Source organism: Mercenaria mercenaria, chromosome 9 (assembly GCF_021730395.1).
Source record: "Mercenaria mercenaria strain notata chromosome 9, MADL_Memer_1, whole genome shotgun sequence".
In the NCBI taxonomy this organism is placed as follows: domain Eukaryota; kingdom Metazoa; phylum Mollusca; class Bivalvia; order Venerida; family Veneridae; genus Mercenaria; species Mercenaria mercenaria.
The window spans coordinates 71524248-71542651 of record NC_069369.1 but is presented as its reverse complement, the minus strand read 5'-3'; the positions used below and the strand labels follow the sequence as shown (position 1 = coordinate 71542651).

General features: G+C 35.4%; 1 protein-coding gene across 2 annotated transcripts in view; it reads right to left on the bottom strand.

Moving 5' to 3' along the window:
• Nucleotides 1-9866: 9866 nt before the first annotated feature.
• Nucleotides 9867-18404, bottom strand: part of LOC123547424 (protein neuralized-like) — a 48362-nt gene continuing 39824 nt past the window's right edge. For both annotated transcript variants that reach the window (XM_045334522.2, XM_045334521.2), the window contains exons 3-4: nt 12535-12654; nt 9867-11290 (exon numbers count right to left, since the gene is read on the bottom strand). In XM_045334522.2, the coding sequence (XP_045190457.2) occupies nt 10827-11290; nt 12535-12654 (584 nt within the window). In that variant the 3' untranslated portion in view covers nt 9867-10826. The remainder of the gene's footprint in view (nt 11291-12534; nt 12655-18404) is intronic.

Genomic DNA, 18404 nt, shown 5'->3' with positions numbered 1-18404 from the left:
AGCCTGCGTGTCCGCACAGTCTGGTCAGGATCCATCATGTTCGCTAACAGTTTCTCTAATTGCAATAGGCTCTGAAAGCGAACAGCATGGATCCTGACCAGGCTGTGCGGATGCGCAGGCTGGTCTGGATCCATGCTGGTCGCAAAGCCATTATGTTGGTTTTCTCATGGTGCAGCTCATATATCTATAGGTCAGTTTCATCATATACAAGTCTTAATATATTCTGTGAGGATTTCACTTTTACCCCAAAAATCTGTTGTTCAGTCACTTATTATCTGTCAAGGAAATGAAATATTTCTTAATAACATTGTATTCATTTACATGGGCTATAAAAGGACTGTGTTTTTTACAAATGTAATAAACAAAAAAATCTTCTGTTATCCTGAAATAACGTTAAATTTTGCAATTTAAAATATATAATTCCATTTACCATTATAAGCAACAAGTCACACTTGGAAAAACACTATTTAACCAACTGCCCTTACAAATGCTTCCAGCAGGAATCTATACAAAAATATCCCTCAAAAATGTTTCAAAAGCAAACAACGTTTTCCATTTGTCTCTCTTTCAATCAGAAATGAATACATTTGTTGTATTGCAATGAAAAAAATTCTTTAAAATATAAGTAATAAAAATTCAAATCGGTCTAAAACATACATCATTTTGTCTATCAATAATGAATTTGTCTACTAAATAAATTTTGTGAACTTTTCTAATTCAATTTTACCATTGATACATATTTGTCATTACTTTTATGGTAAATTTTTTTTTTTATCTCATTTTTATCATCTGAAAGTTCACATATTTCCAAATATTTCCCCTTAGATGTATAATTATGACATGATATTTTCCAGTGTATGATATAATATTATATTGTATGGATTCAAGTGGTCCAATGACATAAATACCCAAGACAGCAAATTACTAGAATGTGGTCATTATATGATATAAAACTGCAGCCCAAATCACACAACCATGATCTTTGTTTTCACTGATTACCTAATAACCTAGACTTCATTTTTTTAAAGCTTACCCCCACCATGACAATGTGGCTATTACATGGAAATAGGAAAGAAAATATTTTCCTGTAAAAAGAAACGAGGACAATTTTCTTTCTAGGAAATCAAACATGTTTCAAATTTCAAAGTCTACAGATATTTTTGGTTGTTGAAATAACTGTGAGTTTTAAAAAAATAGCAACACAAAATGGAAAACACAGATATTTGTATTTAGAGACAAGGCAAAGAACAAAACAAAACAAGAATAAATGCACAAATTAAACCTAACAAAATATGTTTTTAAATGCAAGATAAAAACATTTGAACAACAACATATGATTTTATGTGTTATTAAACTGTCCATCCTTAATGGTTTTTTTTCTAAGTGAGCACTAAAACTATTTCTCAAGGAATGATGGCTGGACACTCACAAACATCCTTCTACCATAACCAAAATTACCCTTTTTTTAAAAAAAAAATAATTATAACTATAAATCCAAGTTGTGAAGAATGAATTATCAATAAGCATAGACTATACCAGCACTTTGCTGGCAGTTTTTATGAAAATAGTAGAGTGGGGACAAGCAGATATGGATGTGCACCATATCTTGTGTATTTCAGGATAAACTAACAGCAACAAGTACAGTCAGAAACAAAAAAAGGTTTTTTTCCTTGCATCTATAAACTCCACATTATCCAAACAAAATAATCATTCAGAGGCCGAAATTTAATGAAACTGCTAACTTACTGTACAAATGCTTAATCAATGAATTGCTTGGACATAATTAAAACAAGAAGAAATTGATACTTGATTTTGGTACTGACATCACAATGTAAGTACAAAATTTGGTGTATCCAGAACCCTTAATTAACTTTGTTGAGTATATTATGGTTCCATCTGAGCAAAGTAGATACAGTAGAAACTAGGTATCTCAAACTCCAAGGGATTGAGTGTTTCACTTCGAGATAACTGAAATTCGAATTAAAACGATATTTTGTGCACATGTTTTCGGGAAGGACTTGAATATTTCTTTGAGACGGCTGGAATTTTGAGATAAGCGAGTTTGAGGTATCGAGTTTCAGCTGTATCTGAGCCGCACCATGAGAAAACCAACATAGTGCGTTTGTGACCAGCATGGATCCAGACCTGCCTGCCAATCCGCGCAGTCTGGTCAGGATCCATGCTGTTCGCTAACAGTTTCTCTAATTGCAATAGGCTTTGAAAGCAAACAGCATGGATCCTGGCCGGACTGCGCTGTTGCGCAGGCTGGTCTAGATCCATGCTGGTCGCAAATGCACTATGTTGGTTTTCTCATGGTGCGGCTCATATGTCTTTGAGATGGCCGGAATTTTGAGACAAGCGTGTCTGAGATATCCAGTTTTAGCTGTATTTAACAGAATCAGGATGGGCAATTTATCGCATTACTGATATAGATAAACTGATATGTATCACACAAATATGAAGGCATCTAAACACTGATCAATATTCATGTATTGGCCAGGAAGAATTAATAGAACATTTTGAAATTTTAGATAAATTACACCAACATACTGACAATAGGCAAGTCAAGTAATGCAAGTGTGATTGATGGTAAGAAAACATGGCCAATCTACCAAAGAGTTATTTTATGGTTTAATTAGGATATAGATGAAAATCTGATCTTGTAAACAAACTTTGGTCAAAAGCAACTTCAGAAAAAATGTCAGATATTAAAATTTAACAAAGCCTTACATAACCAGCTGGTTCCAGACAAAATACAACTTGCATATTTCATCTATTAAACTGATGTATGACATAACAAACAGAGGATAATATTCTGGGCTTAAAACTCAATAACTGCTGTATATCACTATTATTATTATTATTTATAAGCACTAATGCCTATATTAAGGCAAATGTAATTTTTCATATTCCAAATTTTAGATCAGTTTGGTTGTTTTTTTTAGCACAATTTACAATTTTGAAACTGACCAATGGTATGGTATCATTCTGAGACAAACCGCAGTTTTATAACCTTGGGTATAAGTTTTCATCATAATATCACTGCAACCCTGTACTTATATAATATGAGTATCATACATTCAATAATTTTAATATATGTTAAAAACTGTGTATAAATGAAACATGAAATGCAGAGTAACAGGCAGTTAAGAATCAATTTTATCGACTCTCATATCTAGGAGATATTTTTTTTAACAAGAGCACCGCCTTGCGGGTGCTGACGCTCATCTGAGTTTTTTTGTGTAATAGAAATATTGTCCTACCCATGATTTTCTGAGTCTAAAAAGGGCCATCATTCTTGCAAAAAGCAGGATAGAGTTATGTTTCTTGATGTTCAGTGTCCACTTATGATGGTGAAAAACTGTTGCAAGTTTTAAAGCAATAGCTTTGATAGTTTATGAGAAAAGTTGACTTAAACAGAATACTCAACCAAGAAAATGATTTTCTAAGTCCAAAAGGGGCAATAATTATTGCAAAAAGCAGGATGGAGTTATGTTGCTTGCTGTACAGCGTCAGCTTATGATGGTCAACAGATGCTGCAAGTTTCAAAGCAATAGCTTTGATAGTTTAAGAGAAAAAGTTGACCTAAACATAAAACTTAACCAAGAAATCTGATATTTTCTAAGTCCAAAAGGGGCCATAAATCTTGCAAAAAGCAGGAGGGAGTTATGTTTCTTGCTGTACAGGGTCAACTTATGATGGTGAACAAGTGTTGCAAGTTTTAAAGCAATAGCTTTGATAGTTTAGGATAAAAGCTGACCTAAACATAAAACTTAACCAAGAAAACTGATTTTCTAAGTCCAAAAGGGGCAATAAATCTTGCAACAAGAGTGCCAGAATGTCACAATATATGCCCGTCACAGCAAATTTCTTTACTCTAGCACCTGTATTTGCAAATGGAATTTTAATTTTGTGGTTGTTTAGTAATCATTGTAAGTCATTTGTTTTTCTAAGTCCACAAAAAAACTCCTTACCAGGTAGAGATACCTTAAAATACACCTAAAATTTGAAAGTAACATCCATGTTGTACCACAGAAAAGTGGTCTTGTTTTTTCCCTACGGTCAATTATAAAAAAAGTTACAATATAAGTTATTTATAGTAACAACTAAGGGAAGATAATCTTAAAAAAAAAAAAAAAAAATCCAAAAAAAAAAAAATTGTAAGTCCACACAAAAATCTTTACCAGGTAGAGATTGGTCAAAATACACCTCATAATTGGATGTAGCATGCATGCTGTACTACAGAAAATGGTCTCGATTTTTCCCTACGACTAGTAATGAAAAAGTTACAATATAAGCTATTTATAGTAACAACAAAGGGAAGTAATTCTAAAGAAGGGAACTGCGCATGACACTTTGTCTCATGATGGTGTATAATTGTGCCAAGTTACATCAAAATCCCTCCATGCATGAAGAAGAAATGCTTCGGACAAAGTCATTCTTGTATCTGACCTTTGGCCTCTAAGTGTGACCTTGACCTTTGACCTAGGGACCTGGTTCTTGCGCATGACACTCCGCCTCGTAGTGGTGAACATTTGTGCAAAGTTATATCAAAATCCCTCTATGCATGAAGAAGAAATGCTCCGGACAAGGTTTTTATTCTTGTATCCTTTGACCTCTAAGTGTGACCTTGACCTTAGACCTAGGGACCTGGTTCTTGCGCATGACACTCCGTCTCATGATGATGAACAATTGTGCCAACTTTCATCAAAATCCCTCTATGCATGAAGAAGATATGCTCCGGACAAAGTCATTCTTGAATTTGACCTTTGACCTCTAAGTGTGACCTTGACCTTAGACCTAGGGACCTGGTTTTTGCGCATGACACTCCGTATCATGATGGTGAACAATTGTGCCAAGTTTCATCAAAATCCCTTCATGCATGTAGAATATATGCTCCGGACAAAGTCTGTGGACGCCGCCCGCCCGCCTGCCATCCCGCCTGCCCGCCAGGGGCGTTCCCATAATACGTCCCGTTTTTCAAACGGGCGTATAAAAAGCAAGATGGAGTTATGTTTCTTGATGTACAGGGTCTGCTTATGATGCTGAACAAGTATTCCAAGTTTCAAAACAATAGCTTTGATAGTTTAGGAGAAAAGTTGACCTAAACATAAAACTTAACCAAGAAATCTGATATTTTCTAAGTACAAAAGGGGCCATAAATCTTGCAAAAAGCAAGATGGAGTTATGTTTCTTGCTATACAGGGTCAGCTTATGATGCTGAACAAGTATTCCAAGTTTCAAAGCAATAGCTTTGATAGTTTAAGAGAAAAGCTGACCTAAACATAAAACTTAACCAGGCAACGCCGACGCCAACACCGACGCCGACAACCGCTCAAGTGATGACAATAACTCATCATTTTTTTTTTCAAAAAATCAGATGAGCTAAAAACTGATACTCAAAACGAAAGTTGAAACAAGAGCAGTTCATAAACCACTGCAAACAGATCTGAACAACTGTCACAGAAATGTTCTTATATTTGGTTTCTGTCCTCAAATTTCATTAACTTCTGGTACAATAGTATACCCACTTATGGTTAAATTTTCAGGCAAATGAAGAAGGATAAATTTTCATGAAGAAAAAAAACATATTAAACATAAATGTAACAAATATACAGTAATTTAAAAGCACTTTGATATGATTACAATCTGTCTATAAAGAGCTGACCCTGTCTTAACCTGTTACATAAATAAAATACATACTTAAAAACTAGTCACAACTAATTTTTAAAAATGTACAGGAAACTTATTAGAACAAAGATGAAACTTGATAGGTGCACCACAAACGGAAAATATCTGCATATACTGAGTTGAGTGTATTGATTTTGTGTTTTACCATACCCAGTAAACAGGATGTGGACATATCTTCCTGGTATGAAGATTGCTGATATTAAGTATGTGATGTAAAATCATTAATATTCCCAAGGGTCTAATTTTCATGGATTCGTGGCTATCTAAATCCACAAAAGCTTATTTGAATCACATACAAGTCAGCTTCCTGGAAAACCTAGTGTTGGTGTCATATGTGAATGCATGGTAGTAGACCTGTGTCATATGAGAGGACATTGTGTCGACCTGCATTACATGAGAAGGCATGGTGGCAACCTGTGTCATATGAAAAGGCGTGGTGGAGACCTGTGTCATATATGACCACATAGGGCTCAAACTCATGATCTACAGGTTGAGCGGCTGACACCTATAGCACTAGACCTCTACACCCCTCAGGAAATGTAGTAGTGGGAAACAAAACTGTTTTAGACTGGATTCTTAACAGGTACTGACATATATATATATATATATATCAAAAGATGTGTTGTCAAGAAAAGTCACTGTTAACCAAGTTTGGAATGCATGGTAGTACCGGTATGTGCAACTGTCAGACACTTGGTCTGATACTCTGGTACCTTGCAAAATGTTATCAAAACTGCTCTTAACATTTCTGACTTGTCAAGACGGCCTGGCAATTTTTGAAAAGCCTAGTCATCTTTACCTTTCCGTAGCATGTGACTTTCAGTTAAACAAGCCAAGATTTACATCCACTAGTAAATAATGTATAATCAACAAATGTAGATCAATAAAGGAGAAACTTGTGTCAAAGTAGTATTGTATTGCTGCTCCATGACATGACCCATCAAAGGCAGTAAAAGAGTTCTAGTTCTTTAGCATAGGCTTCTAGACATTTCAACTGAGCGACCTTGACCGTCAGGGATGAAACAGTGTGATAATGTACGGTGGCATAGAACCACCATAACTGAACATGTTTTTCACTTATAATAATTGATTTTAATTGAAACTACAATTTTCTGCCATAAAAAAATGAAATGCATTAGTTTGTTTTTAAATTACAAGCTTCAGAATAGTGCCACTGACTCATGAAAAACAAAGAAGTTAACAAGAATTAGTCATACAGGTATAATTTATTTTCAAAAGCAATAAAATTGTTCTTACATTTGAAATACATGTATAGGTTTTACACTAATTATCTCCCTTATCTTAATTCGACAACAAGGCTAGGAAAAATGACTTTTAAAATTACCTCCAGTGAATGTTTAATTATCAAGTGTTTTGTGAGTATAAATAAATTTAAACTAATGATCATTTTGTAAATGTTTCAAACACATCCATAACATGAACAAATTATGATCAGTCACCTTTTTAGTTAACAAACAAACAAAAACTGCAAATAAACAACCAGACCTTTTTGAAATTTGCAGCTCAAACCCAAAATTAAACAAACATATACAAAAATAAATCTTTACACATTAATTTAATTCATGAATGATCAATTTACAGCATTTGATGTCTTTACCTAATGGAACAAAACAAATGTCAATACATGCTCAAAAACAAGAGGGCCATGATGGCCCTATATCGCTCACCTGTTATCATTGCACTTGAGGACAAGAAGGTCCTCAGAAAAAATATCTAAGTCCAAAGGACAGGAACAACAAAATAAGAAATTTAACCAAACAGAAAAACAAAATTCTTACAAGGTACAGATATGTCAAAATACACCTAAAAATTGGAGGTACCATCCATGTTGTACCACAGAAAAGTGGTCTCGGGTTTTCCCTACGGCCAATAATAAAAAAGTTACTAAAAATAAGCTATTTATAGTAACGTAAAAGGGAAGTAATCAAAAAGAAAATTATTGTAAGTGAACAAAAGAAGGATCTGCTAAATAAATCTGTTGACATAAATGAAATTTCAGATCAGTATCTTCATTAGTTACGGAAATATACCCATTTTAATTTGAAATAAAGGGAGGTAATTTGACATAAAATCAGTCCATAGTTATCTACCCTGATTGGCTCAGTCCAACTAATGATAATAATGAAATTTCAAATAAGTCCTATAAGTACTTACTGATATAAATCCATTTTGACTACAATCAGGGGAGGTAATCAGATATAAAATAACTCCGGAAACTACGACTGGATCTGATATGTCATGATTTATTGTTGTTGAAGATATTTTGGAAGTCTGTATCAAATAAAACCATAAATGAAGTCTCTATATGGCTGCAAAAGCCAAAATAGCCAATTTTGGACCTTTAAGGGGCCATAACTCTGGAACCCATGATGGAATCTGGCCAGTTAGGAACCAAGATCTTGTGGTGATACAAGTTGTGTGCAAGTTTGGTTAAAATCAAATCATAAATGAAGTTGCTATTGTGCAGACAAGGTCAAAATAGCTAATTTTGGTCCTTTAAGGGGCCATAACTCTGGAACCCAATAGGGGATCTGGCCTGTTCAACAAAGGAACTGAGATCTTATGGCAACACAAGTTTTGTGCAAGTTTGATTAAATTTAAATCATAAATGAAGCTGCTATTGTGCAGAAAAGGTCAAAATAGCTAATTCTGGCCCTTTCAGGGGCCATAACTCTGGAACCCATAATGAAATCTAGCCAATTCAAGAAAGGAACCAAGATCTTATAGCGATACAAGTTGTGTGCAAGTTTGGTTAAAATAAAATCATAAATAAAGCTGCTATTGCGCAGACAAGGTCAAAATAGCTGATTTTGGCCCTTTCAGGGGCCATAACTCTGGAACCCATAACGGGATCTGGCCAGTTCAAGAAAGGAACCGAGATCTTATGGTGATACAAGTTGTGTGCAAGTTTGGTTAAAATAAAATCATAAATGAAACCACTATCATGCAGACAAGAAATTGTTGACGGACGGACGCACGGACGGACGACGGATGACGGACGAAGGGTGATCACAAAAGCTCACCTTGTCACTATGTGACAGGTGAGCTAATAATATGAAAGAGAAGCAAATATGTGAAATCATTTCACCACTGCAATTTATCGCAACTTTTTTTTGTTTTTGTTGGATTTTACATTGCATTAACCTGTGAAATGTTGACATTACAGAAGACCTGTGAAATGCTGACATTACAGAAGACCTGTGAAATGCTGACATTAAAGGAAGCCTGTGCAATGCTGATCTGAAAATGTCGACATTACAGAAAACCTGTGAAACGTTTACATTTCAGAAAACCTGTGAAATGTGGACATTACAGAAAACCTGTGAAATGTTGGCATTACTAAAAACAGATATTATGTTAACATTTAGAAAGTGCAATTTTACAAACATGATGTATAAAAGGTTCAAGGAATGGAAAAATAAGTAAAATTCAAGGCATGATATTGCTCTATATGAAACTGTAGAGCAATTGTTTTTAGCAGACACTGACATTCATAAATAAAGTTCATTTCAAAATTAAATCCAGCGGAACTATTGTATAATGACTGAATTTGATGTGTTGCTTACCTCCCTTGCAAGATTTCTTGAGACAGCTTCCATATATTCCCGTATTAATGTCCCCCAGGGGCATGTATTTTGTTAGGCGCTATAATTTTTTTTACATTTTGTTTGTAAATATAGACTATAAAGTCAACTTCTAATGAAAGAATAGTAACAATTATAGAACTATCATAACGCGGATATTCTCTTTTGACCTAAGTAAACTAAACCTACTTTTCTGATTAAATAGGGGGGCATTTATTTGGGAATATAGGGTAAACATCATGAACAATATCAATGAAAATGATGTAAATAAAGTAATGTGCTATTAGCAACTATCCAGATCCTGTTTTCAAATTAAGAATTTTCAGATTGAGGTACCGGTACTTGAAATTTCCTTCCACAGGGAAAGACAGACATTTTACTAAATGAGCCGCGCCATGAGACAATCAACATAGTGGGTTTGCGACCAGCATGGATCCAGACCAGCCTGCGCATCCGCGCAGTCTGGTCAGGATCCATGCTGTTCGCTAATGGTTTCTCTAATTGCAGTAGGCTTTAAAAGCGAACAGCATGGATCCTGACCAGACTGCGCGGATGCGCAGGCTGGTCTGGATCCATGCTGGTCGCACACCCACTATGTTGGTTTTCTCATGGCACGGCTCAAATCAGTATTAGATCAGTATAAAAACTAAATATCAGAATTTTTGTTTGACTTGTCCAAATAAAAACAACTGCACAAACACAATTTTAGAGAATGTTAGTGAAAGGAGACCCATGTCCTACAGTGTCAGTACGTACGATTTTCACAAGCCCAAGTCTATTAAAAGACCACTTTTTCAGTTCCTGTTTTTGTTCTGATGGAACATACAGTTGAAACTCAGTATCTCAAAGTCCAAAGGATCAAGCTTTTTACTTCAAGATAACCGAAATTTGACAAAAATTATATTTCAGGTATGTGTTTTTGGTATGAAACTTGAATTTTGAAATAAACGAGTTTGACATGTCCAGTTTCAACTGTTTTATGTTGTATTAAGTTAATTTGTCCTTCTTTATGTGTGTCCCTTACTGCAAGTTGTACTTCATATTCTAGGGTTGTATTCCAATGGTTGTAATTCGTATGTCATGACAAATCAGAAAGTCTTCACTTCTTTACATGTAAATGTCTGACACGTTAAAAGGTGAAAACATTGCAATTTTATCACATTTTAGTTGTACATGTTAAAAAAAATAATAAAAGGAACTCAAGTGTTTGACATTTTTAGTGCATCAAAGCTACTTAGCTAAATGTTTCCAAAACTTTTCAGAACAATGCGTATGTATCTTGAATTATCACCCTCTCTGTATCAAGCACTGAATGTGAGCTGGATGAACATAAAAAAAAAGAAAAAAAAAAAGAAAATGTTTCATCAGTGCACAATAGTCTATCTACATTTTCTGTGTGTTTTTGGTCTTGAATCTAGACAGACATTGCATACATCTTCCATAAACTTGGCTCATTTCACACCCCTGGACATGTTTTTACACTCATTTCCAGGGTTCAGGAAAATCTTGCTGAGCCTCCGTGTATAAGCACTATGACTTGTATATTTTTATCACATCCTTAATCTCCTGTCGACAGATTGGGCATAACGCTGAACGTTCTTGTCTTACTGCCTGTGCACATTCAAAACACATACACATATGTCCGCATGTATACAAGACTGCGTTAACTGGTCTTTCGTAACACACATTACATTCTGACTCATTGTTTTCATTGTCCAGTATTGGGTCGTTTATTGAGCTGGGTGTGGCTGGGGTAGATAGCTGTGTTGGGTAGGATTTTGGAGTGCCAGGGGATGGGGGAATTAATGGCGCAGGCTGGCTGATGCTGCGTGACAATGCCGGTGAATGACTTTGACCGCCAAGGTGCAAGGTCATAGGGATCATCGACTGTCGCTGTGGTGGTGGTGGAGGCAGACTGACTGTCAGAGCTGAAGATGTTGACCTTGACCTTGGGAAAGGTTGCGGTGGTCGTGGAGGTTTGGGAATACAAGTACCTGAATTGAAAAGAAAATCATTTTGTGGTTAAAATGAAAATTTACCCCTAGGAAAATTTACACCTGAAATATACGATAGTTATAGGTAAACTACCTCTGGTGAATTACTCTACAATTAACAGTTACGAAATAATTGTAACTATAACTTCATTACATAAGAAATAAATGCAAGACAATTAAGATCAGTTAATGCAATTAATAAAAGGTGCAGTAATAGACAATCCAATTTTACTACTTTGAGAGGCAAGGTAAACATATTTTTGATCTCTTTAAGATGTGTTTAGGGAAGACATTATACTCAAGAGATGAAGAAAAAGAGTTAATGCTAAAACTTGGAGGAGACAAGAGCACTGTCTGCAAGTGCTAACACAAAACTGTAAGTGTTTGGCATTATGCAAGCAAAGAGTTACTGTTCTTGGCCTTCTTATTCACCTATTGAAGATGGCACAAATAGTGTGTCAGAGCTATTGTATTCAAGGAAATTGGACATTCAGGACTTAAACAAAAACAAAGAAATTATAATTTTTAAAGTACAAAAAGGGCCATAGTTCTTACAAAATGAAAGCCTGAATCACAGTTCTTCACCTACTGACTCATTTAATGATGATTAACAAGTGCTATAATTCTTAATAGTTTTTAGGGAAAATGGACTTAAACAACAATCTTAACCAAAACCATTGCTAAAATACCGGTACCTTAACATTTTTTTTTTAAGAATCAAATCAGCTAGTTGAATATTGACCAAATTTTCTATTAGTCAAATAAAATACAATGTATCTATGGGAAAAAAAAACAGGCTGGAATGTTACAAAACAGTTTGGAGACCAGTCTTGGAATGCAACCTTACCATTGGTTAATTTCAAATGTGTGCTTTGAAACAATCAATCAGATGCTGGCAGTTCTAGACTGGTCACCAAAACCAAGTTTTATAACCTAGGACCAAGAACTGACACTTTAGTAAGAACATAAGAGACTCAGTGAAATCTCACTAAATCTATTAATCTTCAAATGAGATCTCATTTATTATCAGGATTCTGCCTTTTTAACCCTTACCCTGCTAAATTTCTATAATGAACTTGTCAGTCTTTCAATTAAGTGTTAAAAGGGGTGCATACCAAATAGATACCAACTAAATGGCGAAAAGTGCATCCATGACCAGTCTTTATACTGGTCGCAAAGGCAGAATCAATCGTGTCCAGCATGATATGGGTTAAATTTTTTCTTCGTACAAATAAAATTCTTACCAAGCATTTTGACTTTCTGAACATTACCATAGACATCAAAAAAGGCCCACAAAGGTAGTGTTCGGTCCACGTGCATCAGCGTTGATGTTTTGTAGTTGTTTCTCGAATATTGCACCTCCCCTGTAAAAAAGAAAAAGAAAGAATATAATGATTTATGTTTGGTCTGCAGTAATATTATATAGATATATATAATACTGAACCTTCTGAAAACTAACTTTCTTAACTTTGAGTAATCTGTCGCTGGTGTAAAAAGTCTCAACATACTTGGACTCAGGGCTGTTATATTTTCTGATCATTTGGGATACATGCAGTTCATTATTTGTATAAGAGAACTTCACTCGATCTTGTGCTAGGGGGCGTGAATGGTGTTCCACATGTCATTACCTGCCATTAACAGATGCAATTATACCAAGTCTGCTTTTGATTAGCTTGACTGTATTCCATACCGATCCTCTTACAGAAATTTTTATTTTGTTCAGTGCTGGCATAACAAGTTCTTGCTGACACAATGTCTCAGTAACCAGAGTTTTTAGACTATTTCTTAAAGCGTTATAATCTATAAAAAGAACAAATAAGTTCCTTGGGAACAATGAGGAGAATTATGGGAATGTGTTTACACTTTGGCAACAATACCTTGGAAAATAAATTCACCTAAATTGTTACACTTTGGCATGAAATTTGTAGCATTTTTATCAACAACTCTGAATGTACTGGAATCTATTAATTCTTTCCACAGAACATCTAATGTTTATATCAATAAATAATACAGAAAAAGCTATAAAAGACACACAAAAAAAGGATGTATTTGTTATATATATTGGAGGTTCCTACGATCTATGGAACAGAAGAAAATTTGGAATGCAACTGAAAAACTGTATGATAGCAGACTGACAAGAAATTTTAGCCCTACAGATCAACAATGAGCACCAATACTGTGTACATCAATCCCTCCCCCCTTGCCAATAGATCAGTATTTCAACCTCTTCCCAGAAGTGCAGGTCAGACATAGAAAAACCTTATAAACAAAATACAATACCAATGCAAATCTACTGGGACAGGCTTTTCTTTCGTTTTTTTTTTTTTGTTGGGTTTAACATACATTGCACTGACACAATTATAGGTCATCTGGCGACTTTGCAGCTTTGAAGGTGGAAGAAGACCCCAGCTGCCCATCTGTGCATTATTTCATCACCCGTGGGCACCTGGGTAGAACCATCGACCTTCCTTAAAGCCAGCTTCCTCACATGAAAAATTCAAAACCCCCGAGTGAGGCTCGAACCTACATCAGTGAGGGGCAAGTGATTCGAAGTCAGCGACAGTAACAACTCGGCCGCAGAGGCCCCTTACAGGCATTTCTAAACAATTTCTTACGTATAAGATCAGAGAATACAGCTAAGAATTATCCAATCAGATGCTAGGGTTATGATAATGATCCCAAGATTCAGTTTTATAACTTGAAGCTTGTAACAGTCAGTTAAATTTAGTTCATATGAGTACATATAGTTATGATTAAAGCTGCAATTAAAAAAATGATTTTAAGAAGTAATAGTAACAGATGATTTGTTTGTCTGTTTTGGGTTTAACACCATTTTTCAACAGTATTTCAGTCATGTAACGGTGGGCAGTTAACCTAACCAGTGTTCCTGGATTCTGTACCAGTACAAACCTGTTCTCCACAAGTAACTGCCAAATTCCCCACATGAATCAGAGGTGGAGGATGAAAGTAACAGATCAATACCTAAGTCATATTAAACTAATACCTTTGCAACCTCACAAATTTATGTGGACTTAAAGGTAGGGCTAATATTTTAAACAGGGGTACTTTTTTTCCATCTTTTGGATGGTATAAAAAGGTTATAAGAAATAAGACTAAATGTATGAAAAAGCTATCGGAAGACCTAGATTTAATCTTGATTCATTTTACATCATAATAATTGCTTTGGTATGGGTTTTTTTGGCCTAGTACATAAAACAGGGCGTTGCTCCATTTTTTTACCTGCAATTCCTATAGTTAAAACAAATCAGTACGTCAAATACATCACATTGTCTGGAATTCTGCCACTAAAAAAATTCATAACACTTTTCCTACTATAATCCTTCTGTCAAAGAACATAGACTTTCTTCAAATGATTTCTGGCAAGTAACATAAACACTCGAAGATATGTGATTAAACAAGAAATATTTGTAGCATATTTTTGTCTGCCTATAGATCCCAGTAGGTATTGTTGCTATGCCGTCAATCAGGAAGCTCTGTTGTGTCCTGTTTTACAGACTTTCCATCAATTTTCTTACAACTGCACACCTATCAGCTTCCAGAACTAAACGTATCATTTCTTTACATAACAAATTTTTACACATAAAGTGACCTGAGCCAAATTCTGCGAAAAAAAGGTTCAGATGCATTTATAAGTTTGAGGATGTATGTTGCACTGGGCAAGGGTGAATATAAACGGTTTAACTGTTCCAGGTCAATGTAACCTTGACCTTTGACCTACTGACTTCAAAATCAATATGGGTCATCTGCTGGTCTTGATTAACCTCTCTATGAACTTTCATGATCCTTGGCCCAAGCATACTTGAGTTATCATCCGGAAACAGTTTAACTGTTCCTGGCCAATGTGACCTTGAACTTTGACCTAATGACCTCAAAATCAATAAGGGTCATCTGCTGGTCATGACACTGTGACCTTGATCTTTGACCTACTGACCTCAAAATCAAAAGGGGTCATTTGCTGGTGATAATCAACCTCCCTACCAACTTTCATGATCCTAGGCCCAAGCGTTCTTGAGTTATCATCCAGAAACCATTTTACTGTTCCGGGTCACTGTGACCTTGACCTTTGACATACTGACCTCAAAATCAACAGGGGTCATCTGCTGGTGATGACCAACCTCCCTATCAACTTTCATGATCCTAGGCTTAAGCGTTCTTGAGTTATCATCTGGAAACTGATTAGTCTACATACCGACCGACCGACCGACAGACATCTGTATAGGTATGAACTAAATTGAGTCAAGGCAATCTGGTTCGTCAAACGGACATACAGATAGTTCAGTTGCTATATGCCTGGGGGAATAAAAATGGTACTAATCATTTAGGAAAATGTGACAGTTGAGAAGTTTGATATAGAATGTTTATTACTTAATATGAATGAATCAATTATTTATCAAAAAATATTAACATTTTATTCACTGGCAGAAAATTGTAAGAAGGATGGATAGTGTTCATGCATCCCAATTATAAATAATCAAAATGTTTATAGATATCTGCCTTAAACAGTCATGTTTTTCTAAATGATTTATATTTCCTACTTTTGTTTTCATGACAAGAAATCAGAAAAAAGTCATTACATGATAAATTCTGTCCAGATTTACCCCACCCACACTGCATAAGCCATGTTGGAGAGTTTACCTCATTAATCTAGAAACAAATTCATTTGATTGAATGGAAAACGTCCTCAGAGATCACTGAACTAGAAGTTACAGAACAATGGAACCTTTCTATGTGAAAACAATACTATCTTTTGCATTTATTGCACTAATCCATTTTCATGACAGATGAGAGGTTACTCTAGAATGTTTTTGTTTTCTTCCCAGGATAGACCAGATAAGGCAAGCCTAAAATGCAGTCTGTTTCCTCAGCTATTACCGAGAATTTAAATTTACTGTTTCTGTGAATGTGTGTACAGGGTGAGCCGCATGACTTTTTAGTTTCGTACACATGGAGAAAATCGCTTGATTCTGGTAACATTTTTGCTTACAATTTACTTGACTGATTTTAATAAAATAAAAAGCATCGAAGACAAGAAAACAAGATCTTGCCTCGAAACAAAGTGTCTGCCACACATTCTCAAACAGTTCGCCCAAAATATTTTTTTCCATGGACCAAGTGTGTAGGTAACGTTCACACTGGGATTAAATGGGTGAGGTGTTTGAAGAAGGAACTGAGAATGTGTACCAGGCACTTTGAGCAGAGGAAAGCACTAAAAGTCTTGTTTTCTTGTCTTCCATGCTTTTTGTCTAATTAAAATCCATCAAGTAAAAAAAAAATTATAAGCAAAAATGTTACCTGAATTGAACTATTTTTCCCATAAAGTCACATGGGAAATTCATAACTAGAAGTATGACTGTCAGTGAACAGTTTATCTGGACACAACATATTGATTGAGATTTCTATGTGAGAACATCTGCCTTGCCCAAGGAAAGAAGATGAAATGATCCTCCCTAAAAGGTATACAGGCCATAGAGAAACATTTATATTGTATAAAAATCATAACATTTGATCTCTTTGACTGGCAAGACAAAACAAAGGTCATAAAGAAACTGGTTAAAGTCTATCACAATGTATTTTACACTTGGATCTCAGCCAGAACTTAAAGGTCAAAAAGAAGCTGGTTAAAGTCTGTATTCATATTATAGACAATATTTGATCCTTCCAACCAAGTGTAAACATTGTTCTATTTTGTAGCACCAGGTTGACATGTCACATTAAACCAGGTAAATAACATACTTAATAATGGCGACAGCTTGTTCAATATACTGTTATTTTGTTCCAGAGTCAGCTTGGTCTATATTACGAAATAACTGATCACAAATTTACATTATATATTGCCGTATCTTTCCCCGGATTTTGACCAAATTTGTCTCAAAGGTGTTAACAGTAACAAGAGGGTCATCTTAGCCAAAATTCACTCACCTGATTACATTGACAAGAAAAGTTTCATGAACATCCTGTAAAACATCTGAGCCGCGTCATTAGAAAACCAACATAGTGGGTTTGCGACCAGCATGGATCCAGACCAGCCTGCGCATCCGCGCAGTCTGGTCAGGATCCATGCTGTTCGCTTTCCTACTGTAATTAGAGAAATCGTTAGCGAACAGTATGGATCCTGACCAGACTGCGCGGATGCAAAGCCACTATGTTGATTTTCTCATGGCGCGGCTCATTATTCTTATTTTTGGAGTGCTTATGTTTATTTATGATTTGACTCTGTGATCTAGTTTTCAAACCAAGGTGACCCAGTTCCAAAACTGCCACAGACTTTGTAACCACAGACATTGTGACCAGATGTCATTTTTTAACATGTAGAAAATGTGACCTCTAGAGTGTTCACAAGGCATTTCGAGGATAGGATCTAGGGATTCAGCTTTTCACCCTAAGATGATCCAGTTTATAACTTGTCCTAAATTATATAAAGACAAAGTTTCATTTAGATCAGGCAGAAAATATGGCCTCTAAACTAATAACAGAATTTTTCCTTGATCTGGCACAGTGACCTTCTTTTGAGCCCAGATGATCCAAATTCAAAATTTTGTCTAGAATTTATAAAGACAAACATTTTCTCTAGGTTTCATCAAATCAGGTAGAAAAGATGGTCAGTCTCTAGAGTGCTAATAAGATTTTCTATCTTTTACCTGGTGACCTAGTTTATGAGCCCAAAATACCCAGTTTCTATCATGACCTAGATATCATAAAGACTAATACTTTGACCAACTTTCAAACATATCAGATAGAAAGTATGACCTCCAGAGTATAAACAAGGTTTTTCTCCATGAGTTTCACAAGCCCTACAATGTTAAAAATGTTTTCTATGACGTCACCAAGTGATCTAAATTTTAAACCAAAATGACCTAGTTTCAATCCTGACCCAGACATTCTGACAAAGTGTTATGAAGATCAGGCTAAAAGTGTGGTCTCTACAAAGACCTAGTTTTCGATACCAGCTGGCCAAGTATCCCATTTTTGTTGGATTTTATCAACACAAACATTGTGACTAAGTTTCATTAAGACTGGTCAAAAATTTTGACCTTTAGTGTTATAACAGTAAAATTGCTGATGACACAAAACGACAAATGATGTTGAACAATGC